At 37.0% G+C, this 20,703-nt stretch overlaps 2 protein-coding genes across 2 annotated transcripts; both read left to right on the plus strand.

The window, feature by feature from the left end:
• Positions 1-5,630: 5,630 nt before the first annotated feature.
• Positions 5,631-6,655, plus strand: LOC110275344 (uncharacterized). The gene has a single exon (XM_021131183.2). It carries the CDS (start codon positions 5,881-5,883, stop codon positions 6,193-6,195), a length of 315 nt encoding a protein of 104 aa, XP_020986842.1. The 5' UTR covers positions 5,631-5,880; the 3' UTR covers positions 6,196-6,655.
• Positions 6,656-7,569: 914 nt separating this feature from the next.
• Positions 7,570-10,196, plus strand: LOC107466877 (protein HOTHEAD). The gene is made up of 5 exons (XM_016085887.3): positions 7,570-7,958; positions 8,045-8,689; positions 8,903-9,300; positions 9,402-9,961; positions 10,045-10,196. The coding sequence occupies exons 1-5, from the start codon at positions 7,862-7,864 to the stop codon at positions 10,094-10,096; spliced, it is 1,752 nt and encodes a 583-aa protein (XP_015941373.1). The 5' UTR covers positions 7,570-7,861; the 3' UTR covers positions 10,097-10,196.
• Positions 10,197-20,703: the final 10,507 nt, after the last annotated feature.

A 20,703-nucleotide genomic window follows, 5' to 3' on the forward strand; every position in this document is an offset into this window, starting at 1 on the left:
TTGATTTGAAAAATTTTGATGACTAAGCCTTTATAAAAAGTGGGCTTTCAATTTTTGGGCTTAGTTTCAGTTGAATTTGTTGTCCATCTCATGTTTGCTTTTCACTCATATTTGTTTTCAAATCCATTCTTTGTTTTTATCTGAAACGTACGAAGGTTACAGCTGTAACTTTCAATGTTTTCCAAAACCACTTTAAAGTTTTCATTTTTATCTGTTTTCAAGATGCAACCTTTGCACTCTTCTACACCTATATTAACTCCCCATTACATGCATCCTCTCACACTAGTCCTTCCACTCTTTCATCTTCTCCAAACCAGTGTTCTATAAATATGGCTCGAAAGAAGAGAGCTGCTCGCAGAGGCTCCCACAGTGGTACCCACCGTTCTAATCACACACACTCTTCTCCTTCACTATCACCTACTCATTCCTCACCTCCATCACCACAAAACCCTTCACCTGACATGGCCCGCACTAAGACCACCGCTCGCCACCCTGGCGTTGCTCCTCGTCCTACACCTCCTCCTCCTCCAACCACCTCTCAACCAAGTTCATCCAAACCCAGCTCTTCCAGAGGAAAGATGCCTCTTCACGAAGATAAAGAGATACCCCCCACTCAGAGTCGCCATACTCGCGGTACAGTCATTGACTTTCCTCTTCGTTCTGTGTCTGAACCTAGGCTGTCAAACCCCATTACTTACAAGTCTTTCTATGCTGATTTTCCCCATGAGTCTTTTGATCATCGTCGTTATCAATCTCTCATGAACTATCTGTTCTTCTGTAAAGACATCCTTCGTCGAACTATCTGCCCTCCTAAGCTTGTCAATCTTGACAAACTCCGTAGAAAAGGTCTGAACTTTACACCTCTGTTTGCATATCAAGGATGGATCCCCATTCTGTCCATCAAGGAGAAAGTTTATCCTGACCTGGTTCGGCAATTCTATAGTAACCTCACCTACAAAGAAGGGAGAATCACGTCCTTTGTCAAAGGTAAGGTGATCATCATCGACAAATACCACCTAGGAAAAGTCCTAGATTATTAGGACAGGGGGGTTGATGTGTATACATCGGGTAAGTGGGACGATACCATGAATGTGTCTTACTTTGAAGCTCTGAGTGTCGTGTGCGTCAATATCCCTCTCTTAGAAGGTACCACTCCTACTCACAAGTCTCTTGGCCATATCCGTGCCCAGCTGCACAGGATTGTTAACCAAATCATTTTGCCTCAGCGAGGCTCTCTTCAACGTGTATCCTTCTGTGACACACTGGTTCTGTTTGCTCTTCTTTCTAGAATTTCCATTTCTTTTGCTTACTTACTTGTAAGACATATGTATGCTTGTGTCAGTACCAAAAATGTTTTACCATATGCCATGCTTTTTACAAAAATTTGTCAATATTATAATGTTAATTTTGGGGCCGAAAAATCTGAAGAGTGTAACTCATATATCAAAGGGGGTGGTGCAGTAAAAAAAACAGGTCACAAGCATCGCCAAACTGATGACAGCACTGATGTTCCCTCTGTTGATGAGGATCCTCTGATTCCCCCTTCCACCTCCACTACAATCAAGGTCATGACTCGCATTATGAAAAATGTGCTTGAAGAGTTCATCAATCTGGCAGACCTTCTTTTCACTCATGGGGCTGAGCACAAGAGGAACCAAGTTATGGAGGAAAATGCTCTCAAGAAAACCAAGGGGAGAATTCGGATTCTAAGAGACTTTGTGGAAGATATCAAAGTTGGCCTCACAACTTCTGACAATGAGGGGGAGGACGATGGAACCTCTGATGAATCCAACTCCGATGCCTAGCTTCTTGTTATCTCATCTGCGACTATGACTTGTTTTCATTTTGGACTTGTTTAGTTTATTTTGGATGACTGTAAAGACCTTAACTACTCTGCTACTTAAACTATATGCGCTGGCCACTAACAAATTTTGTGCAAGTTTTTCCTTTCTTCCCTTGATGACAAAAAGGGGAGTAAAGAAAAGGAATACTAGCTTTGGCTTAGAGATTAATAGTAATAATTAAGAACAATGTTCTGTGGTGCTATATTTTGCCCTGTGATGTGCTTAATGTAAATTGTTCTGTGCTTTCATTACTGTGATATACTGCTTGGAAATATTGGTCTTGGCTGTTTTTAAGTTCCTTTCCAGGTTAAGATGTAAGCCATGATCGAGGGGGAGTAATACTAGCATTGAGGGGGAGCTACTCACAAATCAAAAGTCATCAAAGGGAAGTGTTCTTTACTCTTTCAAATTAGTCTTTAATTTCCCTATTTTATCATGTTTGTCATCAAGGGGGAGATTGTCGAGCCTAGTTTGATTTTGGGTTAAGTTATGATGACAAACATTGTTTTGGGTGGAAAGCCCAATATACTTTAATGTGAGTGTTCAGTGATGCAGGCCCATATGTCCAAGTCCAACAAGTGCTTCAGCAATATAAAAGAGCCAAAGCTCATTCTTGTTGCACCGTTCAGCAAGAATAAAAGGGTATACATTTGGCAAAAAGAAAAGAAAGACAAGGACATCTGTCAACATCAAGGACAGCTGGGGCTCTAGTAAAGCAACAAGACACAAGGACCCCCACTAACCCAAGGACATAAGCAAAAGCTCTGCTGTGGATCGTGGTTGTGCAAAACACAAGCTTGCAAAGAGTAGTAGCAGCAAGAAAATGGAGCAGAATACAAAAGGAGAAGCATGCCAAGGAAGAAAGCAAAGAAAGGACCACAGAGATGGTGGACGAGCTCCTCGGACAGCAGAGGCGGTGGAGCAGAATGGAGCAAGGACTACATGCCAGCTGAGACAGCTCCAACATGCAGTTGGTACAAGGAAATGAAAGAGGAAATGAAAGAGGCAACAATGAAGTCAAGTTGAAGATATATAAGAAGCCTCTCTTTATAATTTGGAGGCAAGAAAAAGAGAACACACATACAGAGCACCATCTCATACATTGAGCTGGAATCTTTTTCTTCTACTCAAGCTTAATTATGATTTTTGTGTTATGGCTGTCTTGCGTTATTTTCTGTTTTGAGAAAAGGCAAATATGTGAGGTTCAAAAGCCAAGAGAGAAAAGGTAAGAGTGATGCAAAATAGCCACTTTTTCTTCTGATGTAATTTGGGTATATGAACTAGGATTAGTTCCCCTTGCCTAGTTGGGATAGCACTGGGTGAAGTCTGAATCTGTTTGATTCCCCTTCCAAGTTGGGACAGCACTTTGGGATGCTAAGCTTTGGGAAGAAAGCTTAGGGGTAGATACTAGTTGAATTAGGAATTAATTCAATAGTATTGGTGTATGTAACCTGAGAATTATAGTGAAAATTTCACCATGGTTTGTGGTGGAGACTGGATGTAGGATTCATGGCACTGAGAATCCGAACCAGGATACATGCTGGCCTTCTTTCTCTCTTCTCTACTCTTTTAACGTTCTGCGTATGAGACAATTTCAAATAATCTCCTGCAATTTAAGCTTCCACTACAACAGAGTTTGAAATTCTAAGTTTTAAGCTAACTTGATTCAACCCCCTTCTCAAGTTCATATGAACCATCATAAACAAACATAAAAATTCACATATAACTAGCACCCATTACCTAACTTTATCTTTTAAGTATTGATGGCTATGATCCATGAACATGTGTGACGTGCAATCTACCTTTTTACTAACTTTCTGCGATATTTTGATTGATCCAATGAATCAACAATATGATGCTGAAATTTCAAACACAAAAAATGCCAACAAATCTCAGAAAATGCAATGCATTGCTACTCGATCTTTCTTTTCTTTTTTTTTTTATTTTATTTTTTTGCAACTATAATTCGGTGCCAAACCGCAGCTATTGCCTATAATTCATTAACTTGTTGACATAAAGAAGATTTGTTCTAATTGAGTCTCTGCACGCTAACACACTTAAATTATTCGAAGTCAACTCCAATCAAATTTCTAATTACTTTACACCCATTTGTTGAAACTAGTTAGTTGATCAGTTGGATTGGATTTGGTTCATGCCTTTTGGAAAACCTTTTAGCCACAACCATGCATTTATTGTTAAAAAAAAGTCAACTATTAAATATATAAAGAAATTTTGAACCCCCAAAAATATTGAAGAGAGGGTTGAGGCCTTGAGGGGTTAATAATTGTGAGAAAGAAATATAAGAATCAGGCAGATTGATGTCGGCTCCCCAAGTCCCCAGTCCCCACCTTTTTAAGGACTGTGTATAAAATTCTATCCTTTTTTTGTGATTGAACATAACACAAAAAAAGATTTAAAAAAAAGAGTAATACTCTTATTTAGTAATAATGTCTAAATAATAAGCTGCTTTGTTTGTTATGCGCTGAATAAGCACTAAAATAGTTGTCCAATTGCGTTGGAGCATCTCTTTGATTTTGTTAAGTAGATCAAAATCATTCGTAATCACGCTAGTTGTGTCTCGTAAAACAAAAAAAAAAACGCATCAGGATTATCAGTTTCACATATAATCTCTTTACACTCGCAATTCCAAAGCCCTTTTCAAATAGACTCTATCCCTTTATTAAGTGACCGAGTAAGCAACAATTCTTTTTGGCAGTAAATAAATAAGGAGAGCAACATAATGGTTTTTTGTTATCTGAATATGTGTTCCAATTAAACAACATATATTATTAATTAAATTTTATTCTATATATTTTTTTAAACAGTTTTGTTACTCTTAATAAGAGATTGTCATTTTTTATTTTTATATTGGATTAATAATAATATTCTTTTAAATTATAGACGATTGATATGTTAATTTCAAATATAAAATGATTTAATTTGGGATGTAAAAGTTAGATTTTAAGTCGAATTTTTAATTTTTAGAGATACAAAAATTAAATCATCTGATTTTTTGGTATAAAAATTGAACCTTTCTTCAACTGTTTAAAAAAATTAGAAAAATTTGAGGAACGCATTTCGAATTCTCTAATTTTAATACTTCTTATAATTTTAAAACATATTAAAAATTATAATGTTAAAGAAAAAAATTAGGCGAGGATTGTATGTTATATAGTATGTATGGCCCTGAAAATTATCGCAATCACTGCAAACAATAGAAGTATGGCGGCATCACATACATACATAGATAACTCCCACTTCATGCTGAGCTGATGGTATTCTTGGGAATATCCCTTTGTTTGAATCGAGGATTTTTGTACTCATGCAATTCCCTTTGATTTATAGTGTAATTCACTTTGATTTATAGTGAGAATATACTTTGATTTATAGTGTAATTCACTTTGAAATGGTCAATTACATTTCATACATGCATATTCTCTCTCCTGTGACCAATTCAAAGCTAAGGTACTTTTTATTTTTCTTGATTAGGACTCAATCAATGATGGTATTAAAAGGTTTATTGACTAAAAGTGGCTGTAGCATTATTAAATGGTAGCATAATCTATGATTTCACATGTCAAAATTTAACAAACTAGACCCAGAAAAACTCAACAAGCCTTGAATTACTAATTAATAATTACTAATTACTATATATACTTTCCCACTTCAACTAATAAATTAACCCCTATTTAAGAATCAAAGTTCTAGTACTGCTATTGTCATAAAACCACATATATATAGTTAAGACTTAAGAGATAGAATGAAAGCAATCGCTATAGAATGAAAACAAACGCCACAAACTTAATTATGTCTTTGATTGAAAACCCAACTTGAACGGCAAAGACACTTTCCACTCACCACAATAACACCCCAAGACTCCTCAACTAATGAAGTAAACTAATTCTACACGTCATATATAGATATACACTCACTATTGCTATTGCTATATATATAGTTTGGGGTGGTTTCTTTCTCTTATCTATTAGTATACACACACAAACAGACATTCCACTCATTATTAAGAGATATAGAGAAGATGAAGATGGGTGGTTCATCATCCTCGCCTGTAGTGGAATCAGCAACATGGTTCTGTGTGGTGGTGTTGGTGGGTATGATAATGTTGGGGTCCATAAGGGTTGATGATGATGGTGGTGGTGTTGTAAAAGGGGAGAAGCTGGGAGAGAGAAGGGTGTGTGATGAGATATATGTTGTGGGAGAAGGGGAGACACTTCACACAATCAGTGAAAAGTGCGGTGATCCCTTCATTGTTGAGAGGAATCCACATATCCATGATCCTGATGATGTTTTCCCTGGCCTTGTTATCAAAATCATCCAACACCACCACCACTAGCTACCTACCAACCACAACATACACATCATATACTACATAGTTTTTAGTTTAATTTTCTCTGTCTTTGTCATTCTATAACAGGAAGATCACATATATAAAGGGAGAAGTTCAACAACACATCTTGTAGTTATCTATAGTTATATATTTACATACATTAGCTAGGTTTCTTCTTATTCTTCTTCTTTTATTTAATCACTTTGAAGAATCATAATGAAAATATACAGTGTGGACTAGTTTGTGCCACATGAATATTTCCCAGAGAAATATGAGCTTCCCATTTTTATGTAAATTCAGGCATGTATAATATTGTTCTGACTTTATTTTGTTCTGCTCTGATGAGAGAAGAGAGAGGACTACAGTTGAACTTACAAGAGTTCCAAAAGCACAAATATTCTGATTAATTAGATGTATTTTCATATCCCTTCTAGTTTTATGTTATCTAATTATTATTCTTTGGAAATCAACAGTTGAATAGCCATGATATGTTTATTTGTCCCAAGATATGTAATGCCTCTAATAACGATTTGGAAGTGGTGGTTGTCTAATTTCATCTCCAACAATGGAAAGAAACGAAGCATACCAAGGAAAGAGACTTGAGTTTGAAGCTAAGTAATCATCATATACGCAATATAATTTGGAAGTATCATAATACTTTTGTCTTTCTTTTGAATTTGGGAATGTACGAAACAAAGAAAAATACGAAGGTAAGTGATTGAAGCCTTCTAGCTTTGAATTGATGGACACGTCTTTCCCATGACTTTTCAAACTAAATAAAAGAAATAGAACGTAGTCTTGGTATACGAGGTTAAATTTCCACAAAAGATACAAGCTAGTGTTTAAGAAATAGTAGTCCACGTCTATGTATCGGTTCCTCTCTTATACAACGTTTTGTACACTGACTGAATTATGAAGGAAAAATACATTGTCCATCATAACAAATGACGTATAGAAATACTTATAAGAAAAAAACCTACAAACTGTATTCGTAAGTGTCTCATGTCCTTTTTGGTAAGGAAGTACTGTGTTTATACCTTCAATTCCAGTTTGTTCCTTAAATCTTAAGTCATTATTACTTGAACTTAGCACGTGTCCACATTTCTGTGTCAGACACCAAAATTTTTCCCACTAAGTACTGTGTTGATTTTTTAGCTGGAGATAGACAAATATAAACCTGATTTTTACTCGAATTTTATGTGATATGGTGTAATCAAGTTAACTTAATTAATAAGGTTCTTTTTTTTCTTTTTCCCTTTGATGGAAACTTGTTTGTTAGTATGTTAATATGTCATTCCAATTCCTTATATATAGTATATAATATATAGCATGGAGATATATTAAGCCATGCTATTTTAACTTTTAAGTCATGCATGTGACAAATCAATGAAGAAGTTCGTGGAATTTTGTTTATAATGATAGGCAAGGGAAGCATTTTCAACAAGTTCCAAGAACACTGAGTCTTTGTATGGAGTTGGCGTTGCAAATAGATGTTGTTGACCAAACAAATTATAATTGCAAGAGCAAATAAAGGGTGGTGGTTCATGAAGCGTTCACTTTAATAATGTTCTGGTTATGATAATATTACATTATATCATATATAAAAGGAGAGTTCAATTCTTTAACCCTGCACAATTATTCTACCATCTATCAAGTGAAGTTGTCCATCAATATGGGTTGGGGTTTGAAGACATTTAAATGCTCATTTCTTATTTGGAGCCTTTTCTTTATTGGTTTATCTTATTCTGAAAATTTTGATTTTGAAAAAGGTAAACATTACTTTTTTTTATCATTATTATTAGATCTAATCATATGTAAGTCACTTAATTTTCTTTGATCTGTTCCATTTATGCAGCTCCAAAGTTCAAGTTTGTGAAAGAAGCAACTTTGGCACCACCAATCTTATATTATGATTATATAATAATTGGTGGAGGAACATGTGGTTGTCCACTAGCAGCAACACTTTCACAAGGTGCAAGAGTCTTAGTCCTTGAAAGGGGTGGTTCACCATACACAAACCCAGAGAAGATCAACATATACAACTTTGTCAGTGCACTGTCTGACATAAGCCCTTCAGCATTTGCACAGCAATTCATATCAAGGGATGGTGTCCTAAATGCAAGGGCACGTGTCCTTGGTGGTGGTTCTGTCCTAAATGCAGGATTCTACTCAAGAGCTAGTTTAAGGTACATAATGGAATCCGGGTGGAATGAAACTCTGGCAAAGATTGCATACAAATGGGTTGAGAAGAAGGTGGCTTTTAAGCCTACACTGCTGCAGTGGCAAGCAGCAGTGAAGGATGCATTACTTGAAGTTGGGGTGCTACCTTACAATGGCTTCACTCTTGATCACCTTTATGGGACTAAGATTGGAGCCACCATCTTTGACAAGGATGGTAATAGGCACACTGCTGCTGACTTGTTAGAGTATGCTGATCCAAGGAGGATTTCTGTTTATGTCCATGCCACAGTCCACAAGATACTTTTTAGATACAATATAGGTAATATTGGATATTCTTTTACTTTTCTTACTAAAATTCGATTAGCCTTTATAAGAATAAATACAAATACTTCTGTTAATGACTGAATGATTTATAAGTTCTTTCTGATTTAAATTTTAGATCTTATTTAACAGTAGATAAAATCATATTGACATGATACTCCACAAATATGATGTGAATTATAGACACACTGACTTGAATTATAATGTGCAGAAAGAAGGAGGCCTCAAGCTTATGGAGTGATTTTCAAAGATGCATTAGGAAAAATGCACAAAGCATACTTAGGAAAGAGACCAAAAAATGAGATAATTGTATCAGCTGGGGCCCTTGGAAGCCCACAGATACTGATGCTAAGTGGAATTGGGCCTGCAAGCCATCTGAAGGCCCATGGAATCAAGGTGGTTTTGGACCAGCCTCTGGTGGGCAAAGGTATGGCAGATAATCCAATGAATGTGTTGGTGGTTCCTTCTCCTTTACCTGTTGAAGTGTCTCTGATCCAAACAGTTGGAGTCACCAAGTTCGGTAGCTTCATTGAAACAGCCAGTGGATTGAGCATAGGTCATTCTTGGGCTGAAAGGCTTCAAGGGATCTTTGAATTTGTGTCCAACCAGGTTGGTATTGGTGCTAAACTGCTAATGCTGTATATTCATCACATTATTCAATTAGTTAATACTAATTAAGCATGAAATTATTTTTGGTTTGAACTTTTCAGAGTGGGAAACCATCATCAGTGATGTATCCACCAGAAACAAAGGAGGAGAGTGTTGGAGACACCATAAGATCACTATCCAATCCAATTCTGAAAGGAGGAGTCATCCTTGAAAAGATCATAGGACCAAGATCAACAGGGCATCTAGAACTGGTTACCACAAATCCCAATGACAATCCTTCAGTTACCTTCAACTATTTCAAGGATCCAGAAGACCTAAAGAAGTGTGTTCTTGGCATGAAAACAATCATAGATGTCATCAACTCCAAATCATTCTCAAAGTTCAGGTTCAAGAACATGCCTGTGGAAGCTCTCATTGACTTGATGTATCACATACCAATGAACTTGAGACCAAAGCATGCCTCTCCTACCCTTTCTTTGGAACAGTATTGCATAGACACTGTCTTAACTATCTGGCATTACCATGGAGGATGCCAAGTTGGAAAAGTTGTTGATCTTAATTACAGGGTTCTTGGTGTTGATGCTTTGAGAGTTATTGATGGATCCACCTTTTATCGCTCTCCAGGGACTAATCCTCAAGCTACTGTTATGATGCTTGGAAGGTACATGCTTATTAATTAATTATTAATTAACCATTGTGCTTCATTATTATATATTAACAATCAGTATATATACATTTGTACAGATACATGGGAGAGAAGATTTTAAGGAAAAGATACTTCCCTGGAAAGAAGTGAAGGGATAATTCACTGGGTGCAAAATTTTTTAGATCCATAGTTTATTGTCGTGTATGACAATTCATTTTTCCAAAATATTATTACTTACTGAGATTTCAGATAATAAATATTTTTAGAAGAATGTATACTTCTTTCTTAATCTATTATTTACGGTGTTCAGAAAAAGCGTTGTTTTCCTGTACTTTCTCATAAAAACAATAAAAAGATTGAAGTAGAAAGATTCATGATAATTGTTACTATTATATAACTAAAGAAGCAGTGTTTAAATTTAAGCAATAAGAATAAGACATAATAAGCATTAGCATATGCTGATGGGGTACCCAATCAAACCCCCTAACACCTTCGTAAAGTGGAAGAAGCATCTAACTTTAATTCCATATCTTTTTTTCCTCTCTCCAAACCACTGATGGAGACTAAGAAAGATAAAGAATCTACTACTCAGAAGGAGCATTTTCAGGGGAAAAAAGAAGATTTACGTGTAGAATATTCACAGAGCATAAGGGTCCTCAATGTAAGCATATGCTTTTGGGTAATTGGTTTATTCCATCCTCTTCAATTGAAGTAGTGAACGGTTGCTTATAAATTAGAATGGTGATGGAAAGGTTTTGGTGCAAATTAAATTGTATAAGCAAAGGAGCTATAGGGCTTCTCTTTCTTGGCAGGAAATGAAGATATATACATATACATATACATATGTATGTATATGTTCTCGCCAAAGGAGAGTTGCCCTGTTGCTGCTTTAGCTTAATTTTCCAGTTTTCTATTCTGTTTTCTATATCTATATATATATAGCTCCACAGAACCTCCAAAAGGTAATAAATTAAAGCCTATGGCCTTCAACTTACTGAAATTTAATGTTGTGTATGTTTCATGGCTCATGCATTAAAGCTTTCTATTATTATTATGAGCACTACTGAGACTAAAATAAAGTATTGATTTACACGATGAATCATCAATGATATCATTCCATATCATTAAGCAGACAGCAGGCATTTTAATTTATTATATAGAAAGCAGAAGCCATTGTTGGGGTCCTGATCTCTCATGCATTCAGATATGGATGGCTAGCTAATTAAGGGGGTTACCTTCAATTCCTCGATCAACATTAAAACTCATAGCGGGAACTGCTTCTTTGCATGCATGTAATAACAACGCAAAGAATCCACCGCCCAAGGAGCATTGAAAATTAAGATTTAGGGACAACACTCTACAGATCATTAGTTACTTTTGCATATTAATTTTTCGATCATTGTTTAATATATAAATAATTTTTTTTTTGTTGTATAACAATGGTAGCTCACTTTTTGTGGTTTTACTCGATCGAGACTACTATTTGTTTGGTTATCATTAGACACTATGTAGACGACTTTCTGATTATATGTCAACTTGTAATTACCTCGTTTGCTTCTAGATTCTCGTTAATTAAAAGTCAAATGTCACAAAAAGTCTCTACAAGTTTTGGCAACAATATAATAGTCAACTAGTCGTATTCGTCGTGAAAGAGTTCTAACAGATATATATGTATCAGTACTACACTACTACGTATATAGGATGCAAAAAAGAAAAGGTTATTTACGGAAAAAGAAAATAATTACTAAATTAATTATGATGTATTATAGATAAATATATATTATTTTAATTTAATTTTAGTATATAACAATATTAATATTGATAGAAATAAAACACAATTCCCTACTTGTAAGAATTAGAGGAGCAATAATATCCACTCACAACAAGTATTAACACCAGTACAATAATTCCCAATAGCAGCGGAAAAATCACATAAACCAGAAATTAGAAACAAGCTAACACACCAAGATTTTTAACGTGGAAAACCTTTTCAATGAGAGAAGTAAAAATCACGAGTCACCAAGACCAGGATATAGCTTCACTATGATGAAAAATAGGGTACAAGAGAGTCACAAAATTACTGCACAAAACGTACATACAACAAGCCAAACAACCCAAGTTTCAAAGCTTACAAAACAAGAGCAAGAAGATGAAAATACAACAAAAACAGAGCTATTGTGCGTGGCCAATATATCCAGCTACAGATGTCAAATTAAAGATCCGAATGGTGAAATTAAAGAATCCGATGTGTAGACCATACTGTCCAAATTTGAGCTCGATCCAACGGTTAACGAATCTGTAGTGATCAATTTACAGAGATAGCTTTGTGTATGTGCGAAAATGACTTTTTCTCTTCTCTTCTCTCTAGTGTTTGGTGTTCTCCTTGCAATTGAGACCTCTCTCACTCAACCCTAACTCACCTCAGCCACTTCAACTATTCATGGGTTTGGATACTAGCATTTGATCTTTTTTCTCCACATAGGAAGGGAGCCCAAAAACCCAACAAATCTCCCCCTCACGACTATGTGGAGGTAATCGCCACTCCGGCGATTAAGCAACAAACTTCAAACTTCCATCTTGGTAATGCCTTGGTCATCATATCAGAACTATTCTCATCAGTATGAACCTTTTTAAGTTTCAACAACTCAGCATCCAAAACATCACGTATCCAATGATACCTCACATCAATATGTTTGGATCGAGAATGAAAACTAGAGTTTTTACCAAGATGTATAGCACTTTGACTATCGCAAAACAACACATACCTCTCTTGAGCAGACCCGAGTTCCTTCAAGAATTTCTTCATCTAAAGCATCTCCTTACACGCTTCGGTAATGGCAATAAACTCGGCATCGGTAGTAGACAAAGCAACACATTTTTGCAATCTTGATTGCCAAGACACAACTCCACCCGCAAAGTTGAGCAAGAAGCCTGAAATGGACCTTCTAGAGTCAATATCTCCTACCATGTCTGAGTCAGTGTAACCAACTAGAATAGGCTTATCACTTCCATAACACAACTTCATGTTAGAAGTACCACGAAGATATCTCATTATCCATTTTACAGCATTCCAATGCTCTCTTCCTGGGTTTGAAACAAAACGGCTAACACAACCAACAACATGAGCTATATCCGGTCTTATGCACACCATAGCATACATTAAACTGTCCACGGCTGATGCATATGGAACTTTTTTCATATCTTTCTTCTCTTCATCACTTGATGGACTTTGCTTGCAACTCAATTTAAAGTGTGTAGCAAGAGGAGTACTAACGGCCTTTGCTTTCTCCATTTGAAACCTGTGCAACATTGTTTCTATGTATTTCTCCTGTGACAACCAAAGTTTCTTCTCCTTTCTACCATGCTCGATTCTTATACCAAGAATCTCCTTTGCTGGCCCAAGGTCCTTCATTGCAAATGACATTGCAAGTTGCTTCTTCAACATATCAATCCTAGAAGCATTCTGACCAACAATAAGCATGTCATCAACATATATCAAAAGGATAATAAAATCATTACTAGCAAAATGTTTAACAAATACACAATGATCAGAAGTAGTCTTCTTGTAGCCTTGTTCTGCCATAACAGACTCAAACTTTTTGTACCATTGTCTCGGAGCTTGCTTCAAGCCATACAAGCTCTTCTTTAGTTTGCAAACATGATCCTCTTTGCCTTTTACCATGAAACCTTCAAGTTGTTCCATGTAAATTTCATCCTTAAGATCACCATGAAGGAAAGCAGTTTTCACATCCATCTGCTCTATCTTTAAATCAAGACTTGCAGCCAAACTCAAAACAGTCCTAATAGAAGACCTTCTCACAACCGGTGAAAAGATTTCATTATAGTCAACTCCCTTTTTCTGCTTGTAACCCTTGACCACCAATCTAGCCTTGTACCTTGGACACTGAGAATTTTTTTCATGCTTCAACCTATAAACCTACATGTTTTGCAAAGCTTTCTTTCCTTTTGGCAACTTCACAAGTTCAAATATTTGATTATCATATAAGGATTTCATTTCCTCTTGCATTGCATCAAACCATTTCTTATTGTCGTCACCTTCCATAACTTCCGCATAACATTCAGGTTCTCCCCCATCAGTCAAGGTCACATATCCATCAATAAATGTTACATACTCACTAGAAGGATACCTCGTTGAAGGTCGTCGCTCTCTAGTAGACCTCCTAGGATGGAAACCTGGTGGATCTTCAGGTAGCTCAGGTTGAATATCAGCATCATCATCAACTGGAGCATCAATAGGATCTCCCATCTCCTGGTCATTAGGAACCAAAGTCTCATTTTGCTGCATATGCTCCTGATCTTGATTCTCTATTTGTTCTGACGAAGGAAGCGACTGAATTGAATCTACATCAGTCAAGTCACTGATCTCTTGTGATTGACTCTTCTTTGCCTTATCAATGTCCTCAATGGTCTGGTCTTCAATAAACTCTACATCACGGCTCCTTACAAGCTTCTTTTCAACTAGATCATAAAGCCTATAACCAAACTCATCTTGACCATACCCAATAAAAATGCACTGCCTTGTCTTCACATCCAACTTGGACCTCTCATCCTTTGGAACATGAACAAATGCTTTGCATCCAAAGACTCTCAAGTGACCATACGAGACATCTTTGCCCGACCAAACATGATATGGAACATCATTGTCCAAAGCAATTGTAGGACTCAGATTAATCACATGAGCCACTGTAAGTAACGCTACCTGATATACCCCATTTTGAGGGTTTATCTTGTGCTGATTTCAGGGGTTTTATCAATAATTCCGCACACTTTCTAGATGAAAATACAAGACTTTGTGTTCCTTTCCTAATTTTGCCTCATGGATGAAAACATGCATATTTTGCACTAAATTAGATACATTTCTAATCTTCTCTTGATGCCATTCGATGTCGTGACCTGTGTGTTAAGTGGTTTCAGAATATAGGGCAGGGACGGACCGGAAGAGAGAAGGAGGACGGGTGCAAAGGAAGGGAGCATGAGAATTGAACTTTGGAAATCTCAGCATGGGCGCGTGCGCGCACTTGACGCGTCCGCGCAGATTGAGCAGCTAGAAGTCGAAGCCAAGAGCCAAGCCATGAGCCGGCTTGCGCAGCGGCTAGGCCATGGTCTCCGGTGGCGCGCACGCGTACATTACGCCTCCGCGCACATTACAAGATGCCCGTGGCGCGCACGCGTACATTGCGCGTGCGCGCCGATGTTCGAATATGATTTTTTTAAAGAGCCACGTGACTTGGGCGTGGAGGCAGTTGGGAATCCCATTTTGGGAAAGTGCCCTGGCGGGAAAAGCATAAAAAGACCAAAGGAACAAGGGTTAAGGGACTTTTTAGCTCATTTTCTAGATTCTAGATTTTTTGGAAGGTAGTTAGTTACACTTGTGGAGAAGGAGAGAGATTCCAAGCTCTCATTAGGGTTCATCTTCATCTAATTTCTGAATTTTCATTCACTCTTTGGTGAGATCCCTTGCAATTCTCAATTCATTTTGTTTATGTCATAGATCTTCTTCTCCAATCTCCATTAGTGTTTGTAACTGCTCAATTCTCATAGATCTTAGATTCAATCTTGTAATTGTGGATTTAATCAATTTCTTTTAGAATCTCATTTCCATTGTTGTTCTTTGTTAATTGTTGTTAGTTCCTTGTGTTGAAATACTTTTAAATTCTACTTTCTTCTCAATTTTACTATGACTTTCACTCTTGCTCACCAAATGTTTGATGAAATGCCAACACTAGTTATGGAGTAAAAGTTTCTTACTTGGCATAGGATTTGGGACATTAGAAGAAGTTGAATAGTTATGTCAATTGTTGAATTATAATTAGGGATTGCTAATTGACTTGGAGTACACTAAAGCTGGATTTCCATAAGGTAAAGCTAGGACTTGTGACTCAAGTTGATTACTCTCATTTGACTTTCCTCTATGCCTAGGGGTCAACTAAATGAAGCAAGACCTAATTGTTGTCATCATTGAAAGAACTATAAGGATAGAATTTCTAATGCCAACCCTAAGCCAAGTCTTTTAAGGATTGATTGTTTGTTTTCTATTTTGCTAAAACCTTCAAGGAATCATAACAAGGCTTTCTAATCAATAAGATGCACACTCTAGCAATTCCAAGGGAGGACGACTCGGGAGACTAGTACTCTCGGTTATAGATTGTAGGATTGTTTGATGCGAAGTTTAAGTGTCGATTAGACTATACTCACGATCGTATTCATCATTGAATTCTAAATCGACATGCTAAATTTCATTTATCACTACCCCCAAAAGACTTTAGGTAGCTTAGCTTCAGTAAGCATACACCTAACTCTTTCAATCAGTGTTCTATTCATCTTTTCTGCCAAACCATTCAACTGAGGTATTTTAGGAGGTGTCTTTTCATGCCTAATGCCTTGCTGCTTGCAATACACATCAAATGGTCCACAATACTCATCACCATTATCAGTGCGAATACATTTAAGCTTTTTACCTATTTGCCTCTCAACCAAAGCTTGGAATTGTTTGAACTTTTCCAAAGCTTGGTTCTTTGTTTTCAAAGCATAAGTCCAAAGCTTTCTTGAATGATCATCAATAAAAGTAATAAAGTAAATAGCTCCAGTAAAAGACCGTGCCTTCAAAGGACCACAAATATCGGAGTGCACCAATTCCAAGAAGTCTGGTTTTCTTGAAGGTTGATGCTTCTTGAAGGATAATCTTCTTTGTTTGCCAGCCATGCAATGAGAACATTTCTCCAACTCTGCATTCTTTAAACCCGAAAGAGCATCCTTTTGAGCCAAATAGCTAAGTCCTTTTTCACTAATATGACCAAGTCTTCTATGCCACAAGCTACAAACTTCTTTACTTTCAATAGCATTCACACTACCTTTTGCAATCATGGCATGCATCACATACAAATTTGAAGTACCTTTTTCTCGAGCCACTGGTGCGGTATTTTACAACCCACACTATTAACTGGCAAGTGCACCGGGTCGTACCAAGTAATACCTTACGTGAGTAAGGGTCGATCCCACGAGGATTGATAGATCAAGAAACAATAGTGCTTGATAGGATTAGTTAGACAAACAGAAAATGGTTTTGAGATATTCAAAGAGCATTAAACAGTACTTTAAGAATTTCAGAAAGTAAGCAGCATTGAGTTGGGAATAAAATATTTGAGAAAGCAGTTAAGGTTTCAGAGTTATCTAATTTCCGGATTAACTTTTATTACTAATTAATTTAATCATGCAAGATTTAATTTCATGGCAAACTATATATGACTAGACCCTAATTCCTTAGACCTTCCTAGTCTCCTCTAAAATTCATTAACTGCCAATTCCTTGGCCAATTAATTCCAATTAGAGGGTGATGATCAATTTCTAGTTTATATGCCAAAAGAATCCTAATTATCCACAAATAAGGGAATTATATGTCACGTATCCCGTTAAATACAAACAATTAGAAATTCGGTATAATATGTTTTCAAGCTGTTGTTCAAGTAAAGAGCTTTTCCAAGTTTTACAAGAACTCAATTAGAACATGGGTCATACTTCCGTTCCACCCATATTCATAAAATAAAGAACGAAAATAATTATTGAAATATAAATCAAGACATGAATTAAATTAAAAAGATCAAACGAATCAATCCATAAAAATAGACAGAGCTCCTAACCTTAACAATGTGTACCGTGTCTAAATGTACAGAGTTCCTATTTATAACTAATCCCAATAAATTTAAAATCTAATTATCTAAAACTAAAAATAATATCTTTTCCTAAAAGATAAGATTTGAATTTAAATTCGAATTAATTAACCAGTCGTCAGCTGATGGGTGAGGATCACTTGATTTGTCCATTCTGCAGATTTTAATATGTATTTTCTAGGCTGAAAACTGAGACAAAACGCGGCCCAAAATCCACGCCAGCGATTTCTGTAAATTCTGCAGATCGCGCATGTCACGCGTACGCGTCGCTGGTCGTTTTCGCAAGTCACGCGGATACGTCAGTCACACAGACGCGTCGCTGAGCAAATCTTCAATTCACGCATGCACGTCAGTCACGCGCACGCGTCGCCATGGATACCTCGAATTCACGCGCACGCGTCAGGCACGCGTGCGCGTCGTTACTCGCAGCCATCTCTTTGATTTTTGTGCTGTAGAAACTCCATCAAATTCTGCCGAATGCTACCTGAAATAAATAAAATTACCCAAGACTCAAAATAGCATCCATAGTAGCTAAAATATAATTAATTCTTAATTAAACTCAACAATTTAAGTGCAAATTCACTAGGAAAAGATAGACAAGATGCTCACGCATCACATCACCAAACTTAAACTGTTGCTTGTCCTCAAGCAACCAAAACTAATATAAGCTTATGATATGAATTTGCATGAGAATGAGAGTACGATTAAGCTCGTGTCTCTTCTTATAGTGGGGTTTACAACTGCAATCCTGAATAGATTTGGCATCTCACTCTCCTTTGAATCAGAAGAATGTTATTGTCATTCGGAATTTGAATCCAGATAATATTATGAATTCTCTTGATCTTTTATATTTCAGTTTAATCTTTGAACACAGCAAAATTTATTTTAATTTATTTTTCTTTGGTGCTTTGCACCTTGAGCCTAGCCGTGACTTTAAATATTTTGTCTCAAGAGTTACTTGACACAGAAACACCACAAGCACTTAACTGGGGGACTCTCTTTGAGTCCTGATTTTTCTTTCGGTTACTCCCATACAATGGTGCTCAAAGCCTTTGGCATACTCTGTTAAACGTACTTGGTCTCGACTCTAAGTGTTCTGTCTCAAGGATTACTTGACACAATCACACCACAAGCATATGACTAGGGAAACAACTCTTTGAGCTTTTAATCATGTCTGACCTCCCTAGTCATTGATGCTCATAGCCTTAGACCTTTCTTTTATTATCATTTAATTATTTATTATTTTTTTTGCTGTTTCTTTTGCTTCAAGGATTAAATTTTTGTTTATTTCAGAGAAGTTATAATAATTCTCTAAATTCCTATTCCTTATACATCAACATTCTTTGATTCAAATTTAAATATGCACTGTTCATATCATGCATTCAGAATTGCAGAAAATACCACCACATTTAAGTAAATCAGATTATTCTTAAAATTAACTCAATTTCTCATGCAATACATCACTTCTTTTTCTTTTCTTTTTAGATTCAAGTTCAGTGAGTGGTACATGAAACATCTTTTCAGCATTAAAGCAATTAAAAGAAAACTAAACTAGTCCTAGGATTCTAACTAATAAAGGATCATGCAACAGACAAAGTAAAATAGTAGAAAACCGGAACATAACATTGAAAAAGAGGGGAGGAATAAAAATGAAAGGAACTCAACCACCTTAGTTATCCTAGCGGTCACTTTATTCTTCAGGTTGTGTTCCTCAGTGAAGATGATTCGCCTCCCTTTTGTGCCAGAAAACCAATAAGCGCAACATTCAACAACACCAAACTTAAAGGTTTGCTTGTCCTCAAGTAAAGAAGAATTGAAAATAGAAAAGACGAAGATTATGAGGAGAGAAAAATAAAAGGATAAAAGAATAAGAGAGAATTAGGATTGGGAGATAGAGAAAGAAAACTGGGCGGCGCAAGTGACACGTACGCATACGACACGCATACGCGTGGGTCGCGCATTCTTTATAATGACGCGTTAGCGTCAGGCACGCGTCCGCGTGCCCTGGATTTTGTGCAATTCGCGCGAAGCTAGCCGCGCGCCCGTGCGACTTTCTGTTCACATGGCTTGGGAGCCAATTTTTCATACGACGCGTTCGCGTTATGCACGCGCTCGCGTGGATGGCCATATGTGCAACTGACGCGAACACGTCAGTCACGCGTCTGTGTGCTCTAACTTGTGCTTTTAGCACACTTCCTGCCCCAAGCCAGCACAACTCTCTGCCCAAACACTCTTTTACGTCGATTTTGCAGGTCACGCGTACGCGTCAATGTCACGCACGCGTGGATGGCGATAAGTGCAAATGACGCGCACGCGTGGGTGCGCGTACGCGTGGGTTGTTTGTGCTAAAGGCTTGGTTTCGGCGCCTTTCCCGCTCAACTCTCTGTCAAATTTTATTTTTCACTCACACATGATCGACGCGTTTGCGTCAGTGACGCTTGCGCGTCGTATGCGCTCTTTTTTTTATTATTATATATATAGAGCTTTGAGGTGTTCGGTTCCTATGATAAAATAGCTGCATGATCAGAAAATTAGTAAGAACTCAATAAACCAAAAAGGTAAGAAATAACTAAGGATACGAAATCATCGGGTTGCCTCCCGACAAGTGCTTCTTTATCGTCATTAGCTTGACGGTTAGTTCTGCTAATTCAGCAGATGAGTGGACCTCTGGCGATCAATCTCGCCTCCAAGATAGTGCTTCAAACTTTGGCCATTCATTGTAAATTTTCTGTCAGAATTCTCTTCCTGTAATTCCACATAACCATATGGTGAAGCTTTGGTAACCACAAATGGCCCTGACCACCGGGATTTCAGCTTCTCGGAAAAGAATTTGAGCCTTGAATTATATAGAAGCACTCTTTGTCCTAACTCAAAGACTCTGATGGTAATCTTCTTATCATGCAGTAGCTTGGTTCTCTCCTTATAGAGCTTGGCATTCTCATAGGCTGAATATCTGAATTCATCAAGCTCATTCAGCTGAAGCATTCGCTTGATTCCTGCAGCTTCTGAATCAAGATTCAGATACCTGATTGCCAGTAAGCTTTATGCTCCAACTCAACTGGCAAGTGA

The sequence above is a fragment of the Arachis duranensis genome, chromosome 9 (genome assembly GCF_000817695.3).
Source record: "Arachis duranensis cultivar V14167 chromosome 9, aradu.V14167.gnm2.J7QH, whole genome shotgun sequence".
NCBI lineage: Eukaryota > Viridiplantae > Streptophyta > Magnoliopsida > Fabales > Fabaceae > Arachis > Arachis duranensis.